Here is a 12,879-nt window from a genome sequence, read left to right on the forward strand (position 1 = left end):
GGGTGGGGGTGGGGGTGAGGAAGACAGCAATGGAAGGTGAGGAAAGGGAGCCAGGCTTCGAATCCCTGTCTCGTGGAAGAGGAACGAGACCCCGGGAGTGACAAGGGTGGCTCCCAGTCCCAGAGCAAATCACGAGCAGATTAGAATTTTATACGTTCCAGCCCAGAGCCTCCTGACTGCAAAGCCTGTGACATTTTCTCTTCTCGGTTCATGAAACAAATTCGTGCTTTATCCACTTAAGTCCTGTCTTTGCAAGAACTATAAATGGAACGAGCGGAATATAGAGAAGTCAGTCCCTGGGTTTTGTCCTCCCAAGGAGTAGTGTCTACACTCTATTAGTGAGTTGTTCCTACACTTCCACTCCCAGGTGGGGTGGGGGAGGGGTAGAGCTCTGCGGTGGAAGAAAGGAGAGTGGGAGGCCCATATTCTCATCCCACTGCCACGGGCTAGCTTTGTGACTTTGGTGGCTCTTGGGGCTCATGTGACTTCCCAGGCTTGGGTTTCTTTACCAGTCAGGTGAAGGAGACAGGCCTGTTTTTAGGGTCATGACTTTGGCCAGAAAAGAGTTGCATGGTCTTTTTTAATAGATAATCAAGGCCTGAGTCGATAGTCCCTCACGCATCTGCCCCAGGACCTGGTTGTATCGCCTTGGTCCCCAAACCCAGGTCCTGCCTTGGTCGATCTCAGTGTCCCCATGAGTCTGTCAAATGAGGCGAGGCAGCGTGATGCCCCAATGTGGGGGGGAGAAATTGGAGTCAGATGAACTGAACTTAAATCTTGATTTCCCCATTTAGATGTGTGACCTCGGGCAGATTATGTTGTAACCTCTTTGTACCTCATACGTAGGGATACTCGTGTTGGTTGATTATGTATTGATCAGTACCCCTGGGTTGTGAGATGAACGGTAATGCAGGTTAAATGCCTAGCAAGCAGTGCATTAGCTGGTAACAGTGTGTTTAGGTCAGGAGTCTGCTTTGCCCGAGATGGTAGACGTTCCGTTTTCCTGAATTTTCCATCAGGACTGGTCAGAACCTCTGAGTGGTCATCGTGTCCTCAGGAGTTGGTCTCGGGCCTGATCCCATCCTTCGGTCAGCAGGTGGTCCTGAAGTCCGGGGGGTGCAGTTCTGCTTGAGGGAGGAGGGCGGGCGAGCCATGGCACAGGAAACTAGAACCAACTTGGAGAAATACAGAATTCAGAGTCCTTGGCAGTCAGACGATCTTGGCCTCTAATTCAGACAGATCATAATGGCGCCGATGGCACAGATAATTCTCCCTTGCTCTCGTGTACTGGGATCGTTGAGCGCAACGGGTGGGAGACAGGAGGTGATGGTGGCTTTCTGTGGCGTTTCTCCGGTCGCATCCCTGATGCTCCCAGGGAGGCTGCGGCTTTCCCTCTCAGGCCTCTGTCTCGTGTCACCTGCTGGCGAGTCACTTTCCTGGGGGACTTGTGGGGCCTTTCCACACGCTGCTTCTACAAGTTCATTCTCTGTCCATGTAGGACAGAAAATATGCCTGGCATGTGCTTTGTGGGGTGGGAGGGTGGGTTAGTCAGGAGCAGCTGCTGGGCCTCAGAACATTCCTGGAGACTTGAGTTAGGGCCATGGTTTTACCCTCTGCGTGTCACACTTCCTGGGCCTGTGACCCTTGCGGTCAGAGTTGACTGTGCAACGGGGGATTTGCCTTTGAGCCATGCAGCCTTGGAGAAACACTTACTCCATCACGGGAACCCCTCATACTTCAGGGGTATTGGCTTCTTCCAGCTTTCACCTTCCCTCCATGTGTGCTATTTACTCTAACCCACCCTTGAATTTGGGGACAGGGAAGAACTGAGACAGTGGACCAAGGAGGCTGACGCCTACTCTCTCTCCTGCTCTAATTCTCTGTGTCCAGTTCTCATAGCTTCTGGGCCGCCGTGGACCTTGAGATAATCAATCTGTTCTGTTACTAGAGAACATATTTCCTCGACGAATTTTTAAAGTGAATTGACTGAACCATTGAGGAATTATATTTATTCTGGGTCCTTCTAAATCTTGTTCTTGGCTTTGGCTGACCAGAGGAGCTCTGGTGGCTTTGGAAGGGCGGGGGTGAGAGCCAAATAGGGAAGGTGGGCAGATGGGTAGTTTCCTGCCCTTTCTGCCCTCTTCAGAAAGGGCCTTTCCTTTCCAAGCAAGTGTGCCGGGTCAGAGTGATGATCAGGGAGCCGGCTTTGAGTCCCTGGAGTGTCCGGTTTGTGCCAAGACCTTGTTCTGACTCAGGCCTTGGCTTGGCCCTGTTTCCTGACTTCGCCTGAGGAGCAGGGCACTTCGGTGCGGTGAACTGGCTGGCCTTGTGTTGTCCTTGGCTCGAGGAGGGGTCTCGGGCTGTTCGAGGTGATAACTCAGTAGAAGGCTCTCGGGGAGCAGAGGTGGGTGGTGCCTTTTGATTTTGCACATTCCCAATGTCTGGGCAACATTCTCACCCATTTCCTGTTTCCTTTTCCAGGGTAGAAACTGGAGGATGGCTCCCTGTCTTCTCTGTTTCTCCCTCTCCACTATGTCTTCCCACGTGTCTGTGCCCTGCTGTCCCTCCCGCACTGCACCCCCCACTCCCACCTTTCCCCTGCTCTGCGGGACCCCCGGCTCTCAGCTGGGTCTGCCCTGCTCCCTGAGCTCCCCTGAGTTCACAGACGCTGCCCTCCCAGGGGCCTGCTCTGTCAGGGAAGCTTCCCAGATTCTGTTACTGTCATAGTCTGTGGCCAAAACTTAGGTTTATTGAACGCATACTATGTACCAGCCACAGTGCAGAAGGGTTTTCTGTACATCCCCCTGTCTTTGGAGTAACGACTTCATGAGGAAGTCTCTGTGTATCGTGTCTCTATTTTACAGTTAAGGAAAATGAGACTCACAGAGGTCAAGTCACCTGTCTAAGGTCACAGAGGTAAGAGTGGGGTCAGGATTGCAACCCGGTCCGTGTTGCCTGCCTTGCTCCAGATGGCGGACCGAGGGGTAGCTTGGGCCCTAGAGTGGCCTCAGTGTGACTGTCCTGCTCCCCGCGCTGCCCCCTGGCGCATACATCACGCGGTGGCGGAGCAGGGGGCGCTGTCAGGGCTGCAGGTGACAAGGGAGTCGCAGGCAGGGGCCGAGGGCAGCGGGAAAGCTGGGTGAGAGCCCGTGTGTGCGTGTGTGCGTGCCAGGGGAAGGACACGGCGCTCACGCTGCTCACGCCGGCCGCACTTGTGTGAAAAGCACGTCTTGTGCAACAAACACATCAGGGCTTCTAAGTACAAGTGCCGGGCGTGTGTTTGTTTTTTCCCCCAGCTCTGATACCCTTTGCCCTGGCTTCCTTTTTTCTTTGTACTTTATCTGGGGACGTGAAGAATTGGAGGCTACACTGGCTGTATGTTTTGGCCGAGGGGAGCCCGTTAGCGGGCGTGCCAGGGCTCCGGAGGCCTGTGGGGGTGAGCCACGTGGCGGCTGCTCGGCCTCCTCCGTGGCCCCGTCTCCCTGGCAGAGCCGCCGGCACTGCCCCTCCCCCTACCCATGTCAGAATGCCGGAGAACACCATTTCCTGGCCGGGGGAGGCACCTCCTCTAGCCTTGGGGGCCGGGAGGGGCTGTGAGGCAAGTCCTGACACACGAACCACCAGCCACCAGTGACCAGGGTTCCTGCGGAGAAATCTCCTTTTAAATGGAGGGGCTGGTAGAAGGGTCAGGAGGTCTAGCAGTGTCACCTGACCCTCTGGAATGTGGTCCTCTAGTCGTCCAGATTCCGCACCAGCCCGAATCCTAACCCTGACAGCCTCCCTCTTTCATGCCCCTGCCTGCCTGCCTCCCTGCGTGCGTGCATGTATGCGTGGACGCACGGAATTTTCTAGAGACATGGCTGTCCAGAAATGCACTCACAAGTATTCCCTAGTTGGTTTGCAGTGAGGTTCATCCTCTTCGGAGTCTGTAACCTGAGAAATGGTCAAGAGGAGCCAAGGAGCCTTCACAAATGATTGCTGATGGTCAGGGTCCCCTCTGGATCGGGGTGGAAGATGGCGCAGCTGTGGCACTGAGATTTGCAGCTACACCTGTAGGGAGAGGCTGTTTTGATGGAGAGACTCTCCTTCCAGACTCTCACTACCGAGTTTGGGGGGGAAACTGAGGCTCAGGGCGGTTAGTGCAGAGTGGCAGAGCCAGGATTCCAGTCCCTTGGATGGTCAGGCCCTTTTCTGGTTTTTGACGAAAGACTCTATTACAATAATAAAGGTGTTGGATGGATGAAAGCCCCTGAATGATCCTGTCCCAGATGAAGAAGGTAGAAGATGGTGAGCGAGGATCCACCCGGGTGGCTTTATACCTCCAGCCCACCATTTCCAAAACCATGGTGTTGTCATGTTTCACTGAGTGGTTTTCTATTTGCAAGCCTCCGTGCTTGAGGTTAGCAGGAATGGCTGATCACAGCTGGACCGCCTGCCTGCCCTCCACCCCTCTAGGGGCTGGCATGTGGCGGGAGCCAGGCATGATAAGGTGGCACGTCAGCGGTAGGTCAGTGCCCTGCTCACAGGTAAGTAAGTGCAAGGGGACGGCATCCAGGTGAACAAGGGAGCCCCACCGCCTCTCTGGGCCCCATCTGCTCCCTGTTACGAGCTCCGCAGGACTGTCCTGCTTTTTATGTTGTTCACACTGAAATTTTATTTGGGTCAAATGCTGCTTGCAACCAGAAGACTGCTGGCTGAGGCTGGACAGCCTTTTGCTTCAGAGATCCTTATGTCATGGCCAAATTTGACTATAGCAATAAAAATGTAACTTGTTTTTCTTGAAGCTGCTGCTGACCTGCTCTTGGTCAAGTCTCTCAGGAATCCGGCTTGTGAATCATCCAGAGTAATTGTGGAGTCCATGTGAGCCTGGTCTGCCTCACGAAGGGTGGACATGTGTTGGCTCATGCACCATTTTCTTGATTCTTGTTTTTCCTTTTCTTATAGTATTAAGGGACATCAGCGAAAGAGGGAGGGACCTTGAGCAGATTTTATCTCAGTACATTACGTTCGTCAAGCCTGCCTTTGAGGAATTCTGCTTGCCAGTGAGTTGTGTTCTTGGTTTGTTTTTTGTTGAATTTAGAATTTAAAACTGAATTGCACACAGAAAGGTATGTAAGTTGATGGAGCCCCCAGCCCAAATTTCATTCCTCTCTGAATGATCCTCTGTCCTCCAGTCCCAAGAAAGGGCAGCCTTTGAGGCTTTGTGTTTTCTGGGAGATGTAGGCCGCCATCTTTGTCAGAATGGTCCTTCAGGGTCCGGCTGTCTGACTCCAACCAGCTCTGCGCTCCTTGCTTGGTGGGCTCAAGGTGTGAGGGTACGCCATATCTAAGCATAGACTCGGCCATTGGGATCTTCAGAAGGTCTGTGATGGTTGCAGGTATTGGTGCAGGGAGGGCTCAGCAACAGGTTATTTCCTTCTGAATCTCTTCTGCCACTGCATTGAGAGACACACTCCCACCCCCCCCAAGCTTGTCTTTGGCCCCTGTATTAGCTCTCCTGTGGGAAGTGTCCTGCCATGCTGGAATAAGCTTCCATACGTCTGCCCTGGCACAGGCTCATCATTCCTCCTGTGGCAGCTGGGAACTCTCTGGGGAGGTGGCTTACAGAGAAGGAAGGTTGGGTATATGGGGAATTTTCAGCGTTTAGTGAATCAGCCCTCGGCACAGGAAACACTCTTGGCTTCATGGGGACCGACAGGTGAGTGTTGAGGGAGGGCCACCAGGGACAAGAGATGTGGAGTGGTGTGGGTGGAGGGGTAGTGGTAGAGGAAGATGTAGGAGATGATGTCGTTTGAGAGGAAGTGTTTACCTCAGGAGATGCCCGCACCTGTGTTGTGTGTCTTTACCAGGTTGGCCTCACCATGGTCTAACTCCGTAACGATTTATAATTAAGCTGTAAGAGAGAGTGGGGAGACGTTGGGACTTAGCCTGATCTTGGGTGATCTCTTTTGGGAGACTGGGATCTGAGGGCATTGAGAAGAAGTGTAGAGTGAGGCCGAGTGTGGGAATTTCTCTGTTTCTCCTAGTAATGAACTTCTTTCTTTCTCCTGGAAAAGTATGATCTCAAACTATCTGTTCCTTCAAGTCGGTTAGTAGATTTTGCTTCAAACCAGACTAGACTTTTGTTTTAGATTGGGGACAGGTGGACTTTCTGAGTCAGCCTGAGTAACGCTGATGCCCTGTTCATTCCCCTGGAGAGGACTGGGTCACAGGATTAGGTTTCTGGGCAGAGAGCAGAGGGAGTGGAGAAGCTAGGAAATTCTGTCCATTCACCTATCTGTCTGAGGACTTCTCCTGCTCTTTTTACCTTAATACTAGCGCAAGGTAAACTTACTATTGGACATAAATGAGAGTTACCTGCCAATTTTCTGCTGTTTTACTTAGTTGTAACGGAGCTTAAAATTCTGCATATTTTCTGGGTGGTTTCTGCTTGTTCCCACCGTCCAGCCACTCTGCTCAGGGAAGATCAGGTCATTCCCGTGTAAGCCAGGAGCTCGGATCTGATGAATTGTCTGCCTAGTTCAGGTTGGGTTTGGGCCTGACACAGTTGCATGTGAACGGTTTCAGTACAGAAGATGCCCATGTGCTGAAGGCATTTTTTTGTGATCTTATCCTAAACTTGGGTCATACACCAGAACACAGTTATTTGTAAAGTGGTCTACAAAATCCCAGTAAAAGAAGAAAACAAAAAGGGGACTATATCTAATTGTGGCTTTACTTTTTTTTTTTTTTTTTAAGTGTGATAACAGAGCCAATGAAAATGGTCATCAGGGGGGTTATTTTTCTTGGGTTTACCCTTGCGATAGGATCAGTGGTGTCCCCTTTCAGACTGTGTGTAGAAGTCCAAGGTGAACCACTTTCCTTTTCAATTTGGGTCTTTTCTAATTCATATTTTTCTTAGTAGGGAGGAGGCAGTGATGAGTTCGGTTTCAGAGACCACGTTCTGTGTGCATGTCATAAGCTTAAACACTATTAAAATATTAATAATGAGAAATCAAGAGAGGTGATTTATTGTAATTTAGATAAAGGGGATAAAAAATACTATGTTTGCAGCCTCAAGCTGCCACGGCTGGGGTCACTGGTAGGAAGGCTGACCCTTTTCTCATAGCCCCTCAAGAGAGGCTTGGGGTCACTTTGTCTGGGATTCCTCTTTAATGTGTTGTGAATATCTTTCTCCACAGACAAAGAAATACGCTGACGTGATCATTCCTAGAGGTGCAGATAATCTAGGTGAGTCCTGCTGGGGAGTCATCCTGTGGAGCATAGCTTCTACCCTATGTCAGTCACACTTTGGGACATGACGCGGTGAGCAAACAAGGCTCCGTGGACGTGGCTGACCCACTGGTCTGCTATTGGGAGGCAGAAGGGGATTTCTGCCTACACGTTTGGGCTTGGGAACAGGCCCCTGTGCATGTGTGTGTCTGGGCATGGTGACAGACAGGAACTCATGCTTCTGTAGCAGAAAGCAGAGGGCTGGAGACGGTCCTCTGCTGTCACTCCCAGCAATGACACTAAGAGGCCTTGCATCCGAGGCCACCTTTTAGCAAAAGCACATTTTCTTCTTAATTTAGAATGACCTGCCATCAAGGTAGCCATTCCGAAAGAGCCGGTTGCATTTATTGATCGATTGATTGGTTTCGGCTTGTCTGAGAAGTAGGGGTACCTCTGGACTGAGGCAGGCTGGGACATGATCTGTGAGAAGTCCCTACCTTCTCGTTCTCTTTTTAATTAATTTCAACTTTCCTCCATTTAAGCAGTTAATTTTTTTGCTGAGCTATTTGGGAGCCCGTCATAGTGATGAATATTTCACTATGTATTTCTTTCTTTTTCTTTTTTTTTTTTTAAAGATTTATTTATTTTAGAGAGAGAGCAAGGGGGAGGGGCAGAGGGAGAGGGAGAGAGAGAATTTCAGGCAGACTCCCCACTGAGTGTGGAATGCGATGCGGGGCTCCATCTCATGACCCTGGGATCATGACCTGAGCTGAAACCGAGTCGGATGCCCAGCCGACTGAGCCACCCAGGCGCCCCTCACTGTGTTATTTCTTGAAGAGAAGGGCATTTTCATTCATAGCCATGGAACAGCCATCCCATGCAGAGACGTGAAGATAGATTCGAGGAGTACAGGCCCATTATTTTGTAAATGGCCCTCCGTTTGGGTTCATCTTTGTTTCCTCGTGATCGGATTCAGTTGATACAACCTGGAGAGATGTTGTGTTGTGTGTTTGTCTGCAGCGTCTCGGAGAGCGCTCTGTCTATTCCATATCTGGTGATGTTAACATCAGTCACTGCTTGGGATGTATCATTTATTTCTAACGCTAAGAACAGAGAGTCCCATCTTACCTTTCCTTTGGAGGAAAGAGCCTTCTGTGGGGATCAGTCTACTTGGGACGGGGAGCTGGTGGGTTCCCTGGTAGAAGGCTTGTCTCCTCCTTGCACTGTCCCTAACATGGCCGCTCTCTGCCCCACAGTGGCCATCAACCTCATTGTGCAGCACATTCAGGACATCCTGAACGGAGGGCTCTCCAAACGGCAGACCAATGGCTATCTCAACGGCTACATCCCTTCACGCAAGAGGCAGTCGTCGGAGTCTAGCAGCCGGCCCCATTGACCCCTGTCTCCTTCAAGCCCGGCCCCTGTCTTCAAGAGACAGGAGGAGGAAGCAGGAGGCACAGTTCGTCCGTATATGTGCTTTCCCAGGACTTTGCTGTATTTAAGAAAACACCATGGAGATGACCTGCCTTTGTTTTTCCTTTTTTGTTTGTTTTTTGTGCTTTGGAGCGGCGAAACGAAACCGAATTTGACCCTGAGCTTAAATGACAAACTGTGCCAACTACTACTGGTGATGCCTAATTATGAATCCAACGTGTAACCAGTTATAAATACATATATATATATAAAAGGATCTATTTTTGTGTAAATGTACAAATACTGTAAAGCTGTTTGCTGTAAGTATTGTGTAGGAGGGCCTGTACTTGAGTGTTCGGGACTCGAGCCGGAGTCTCACCGAGGGGCCATGGCCGCTGTATTCCAGGGGGTGGCAGGCTCAGACGTTGGGGGGGGGGGGCGGGCAGTAGAAAAGGGAGGCTCCCAGCTCATGGCTCCCAGGCCTGTGCAGCTCGAGGACAGTGGAGTTGGGAGCCTTGGATTGCCCCTCCCCTGCCAGATGCCATCTTCTTGGAGCTGGAGCTTAATGATGTGTCGACAAGAGATACTCTTTTCTTTTTTTTCCTTTTCTTCTTCTTCTTTTTCTTTTTTTCTTTCTTTCTTTCTTTTTTTTTCTTTTTTGAGTTGAAATTAGGCAAGACCTCAGCTCAAAAATCAAACTCAGGGAAGAGGCCCAATGAGGAGAACAAGTCTTCTGTGTTTTCTTCTTGCCCAGTGCCCCACCTCTGGCTGCCCGGGTAGCTCAGCCACTCCTTCCTGACCCACCTGCTTTTCAGTCTCTCCAAAAGCCAGAGCTGCCTCTCTCTCCTTCCCTGACAGGGATTTGATGGGCTCCCTTCCTGTAAGATGGGGAAGGAGAGAGTAGAACGGTACCTGGTGTGGTGTCTGAGGGAACGCTGGCTCCTCCAGCGCCCACGGTGGCCTCTTGAGTTTGGGCTTTGGTGGAGGACTTCTGCTGGCAGAAGGACAGCCGATGGCCTTTCGCATTGTGGCATGGGGAGTGAGTGGTAGTTTCTGCTCACTGAGGTGCAGGGCCTGGCGACAGGGTGAGGACAGCACACACCTTGCAGCAGGAATGCTCGCTAACAGCATGCTAGCCAAGCAGACGGCCATGGTCACGGGGGAGAGACTTCCACCTCTCCTGAGGGCTCCCTGCTCTTTGGGAGAAGTACAGATCCCTGAAGATTCTTGGTGGAGGGGTGGAGGACATGGGCGGGGGAGACCAAGTGAGATCCAGAAGAGATGATGTGAGAGTCCTAAAGCCTCCACTATTAACTGCAGATGAGCCGGAGCCTTCTTTTCTCTGACCATCTCAGTGCTCAGCAGACGGCGCCTGCAGCCTTCCCATCGCAGCTGCCACCGTCCGAAACGTTTTTGGGGAACCTTCTCCCCCCATTGCCTTCCCAGCCCGCTGGGGCCATTCAGGTACATCTGACACCACATCTCTCTAGTCACACCCAGTCGTCCCTCAGACTCACCACCATCCAGTTTTGATTCCCCCTTTCTGGACTCAATGTGACTCTCACTCTGTTTGGCTGTTTCAAAAACTCAGACCTCCTCCCCGGCAGAGCTTTGCCACCCCTGAGACATTCAGGAGACAGCTGCAGGCTCTGGAGGGAGCTCCCTAAAGTTGGAGCAAGGGAAGGCTCCCGAGGTGCCTACGTCTGAGGCCGGTACTCACCGGGATTAATACGTTCTAGAATGCTTCAGAATCAGTATTCTCTTTCTCGTCATGCCTTGCACGGTTCTGAGATGAAGGGTGGGTGGCAGGCCTGGGTTAGGATCCTGAGGACCCAAGGCCTCTGGCCTTGATGGGGCCTCTCTGTGCTCAGGGGCAGCCCACGCCTGTTTGGGGGAGCCTTGGCCTTTCGGTGGGTAGCACATTCAACTTTACTTGAAGCTCCCAGGTGCCAAACCATTTAGTGCCTTGGCTGTCTGTCCCACTGCCTTGGAAGATGGAGTCTTCTCATCTCTGAGCCTTGACGTTCTTAGCTGCTTCCTCATCTACCTGTGGTGTTGGGACCAAGCCTCCAGTGTCTCTGAGTAGCCCAGTCCTAGGTGGAAAATGGCTCTAGGGCTGCCTGGCCTCCTGGAAAAAAAACATCACCAATCCTTGGTGGTTTGGCTTGGGGCACTGGGCCGTGCTCACTGGGCAATGCTGACAACTCCCTTGGTTCCGTGGCGCACCGTGTCTGGGGCAAGGAAGGGATGAGAAGCTCTGCCCCTGTGTGGCCCCCTCAGCATTTAGCCAACTATCTGAACTTGAGCTTTCTATATGACAAATTCCGGACCTGATATTTTGAGAGTCATTAGATCTCTGATTCCACTGGAGAGTCAGGGGTAGGATCATTAGGCCAGAAACCATGACCCGAGTCCTCTGGGTCCTCTCTGCGGTCCAGGGGGGAGGTACCGACAAGCAGGGTGGGGTAATGTTGGTCTGTGTGCATGGGAGTCCTGTGGCTTCAGAGCTGCCCAGTGGTGCTTGCTTCTTCCTCCCCCTGCCCAGGTATTAACCATAGACTAAGTGTTCAGGGAACAAGCATCCAAGCTTTATGTCGTGGGAAGGCCTGACCTCACACTCCTTTGTGCTAATGGAACTTGTGCGTGCTGACCCAGGTTTCTTTTTCTTGGGCAGCCTGAGGCCAGGAGGGACAGAGAGACTGGAGTCTAGGAGGAGCTCGCAGGTGTTTGAGGCTTTGGTTTGGAGTGGATAGTGTAGGCCCTCGGAGAAGCAGGGATTAGTCAAGGGAATCGCCGAAGAACAGGCCAGGGGCGGGTGGCAGGGGAAGGTCTCCAGTTCATCCTTAAGAGCCCATCATGCTTCCAATAGCCCGCTCTGGTCTTGGCTGCCCAGTGGTCATGTGGATGCCGCCGTCCTGCCTTTCCTGGGCTTGTCACTGGACACTTGTCTCCGTGCCCAGGGCGGACTGCCAGTCTCTCATGAGGCCACTGGGTCAGGCTGAAGGTGCGCGTGCTCCTCAGAGCAGTTGGGAAGCAGGAGGGACTGGAGCCCAGTCGGTTTGTGTATTACCTCCTTTGCTGTCCTTGTTCAACTTCGTGGATTTAGCAGCTTTGACTGTGCTAGCACCTAAGGCCAGCGGAGGGAAGTAGCAGCCTCTGGCAGGGCAGTATTTTCTTCTGCTCTGGAGTCTTGCACCTGCCTGTCAATGATTCCAGCACCAAGGACCTGGGCTGGGTTCGGCAGGCGAGGGCAGGTTCTGGATTGCAGGGCTCTGCCTCTGGGGAGGACCCGCTGGACTTTCCTAACTTCCTTTCACCCTGTCTCAGGGGGAGTGGGGGAAACAGACTTGGCGTCAGGTACAACAAGGCAGAGAACAGGTTGGGAAAAGCACTGGGGTCAGTCTGGAGCTGAGTTCCCTTAGATCTTTTGTCTCTGGGCCCCGTGCTGCCCTCCTTCGGCCAGGTGGCTGGTGTTCAGATCAGCTTCCTCGCTGCGCTTAGAGGTGGTGCCTCGCTGGTCCTGCCTCAGAACAGGGTGAGTAGCTAAATAAAGACGTAGGCTTTTTTTCTTTCGTTTTTTCTGATGCTTGCTCTTCCTCCTTTTCTTTCTGCCACCCTGCCTTTACTGTTAGTAGTTACAAAAATGACCACATACTATGTACTTTGCTGTAAATAAAGACTGGACAAAAAAAGAGCCAATTGTTGTCTCCTTTGTGGTGTTTGGGCAGGAGGAGCAGTGACGGAGGCCAGCGGGCGCGAGGGCTCAGCGGCTCAGTGGATGTGAGTAGGAGGCTGAATGCACGCAGCCTGCTGTCGCTGAGCCTCACGGTGCGGGGCTGGACCCCAGACCTCAGCTGTCCTGGAATGCTGGTGAGAGTGCACTTGTGCATTTCTCCTCTGTCCCTGTCTCTGTCCCCAAAACCCAGGGCCAAGGTTTCTGGGAAGCTTCTGATCTGTGGGATGTTCTGGCTCCGTTCTGGCTCCGTATTGCCCAGCTCCTCCCTCACTGCCTGTTCTGGGCCATTCACCACCCCTTCCCTAAACTGCCATGTTGAATCTCCAAGCAACCTTCTAAATGAAGAAAACTTTATGTGGGTGGGTGGAGGAAGTTTATGAAATGTGAGCAACTTCAAGAGAACTCACAGGTGCATGTGTTAGTGTGTGATTACTCTGTATATATTGATACGTAACAATGCAGATGTTAATACATTTTTTAAAAAAGATCTTAATTTATTTGAGAGAAAGCGTGCATGT

At 51.9% G+C, this 12,879-nt stretch overlaps 1 protein-coding gene across 1 annotated transcript in view; it reads left to right on the plus strand.

Moving 5' to 3' along the window:
* Positions 1-12,319, plus strand: part of UCK2 (uridine-cytidine kinase 2) — a 69,104-nt gene extending 56,785 nt beyond the window's left edge. The window contains exons 5-7 of the mRNA XM_045809664.2: positions 4,945-5,042; positions 7,182-7,230; positions 8,469-12,319. Of these exons, the coding sequence (XP_045665620.1) occupies positions 4,945-5,042; positions 7,182-7,230; positions 8,469-8,608 (287 nt within the window). The 3' untranslated portion in view covers positions 8,609-12,319. The remainder of the gene's footprint in view (positions 1-4,944; positions 5,043-7,181; positions 7,231-8,468) is intronic.
* The last annotated feature ends 560 nt before the right edge of the window (positions 12,320-12,879 follow it).

This window comes from Ursus americanus, chromosome 2 (genome assembly GCF_024610735.1).
Source record: "Ursus americanus isolate L20-20 chromosome 2, mUrsAme1.1.p, whole genome shotgun sequence".
Lineage (NCBI taxonomy): Eukaryota > Metazoa > Chordata > Mammalia > Carnivora > Ursidae > Ursus > Ursus americanus.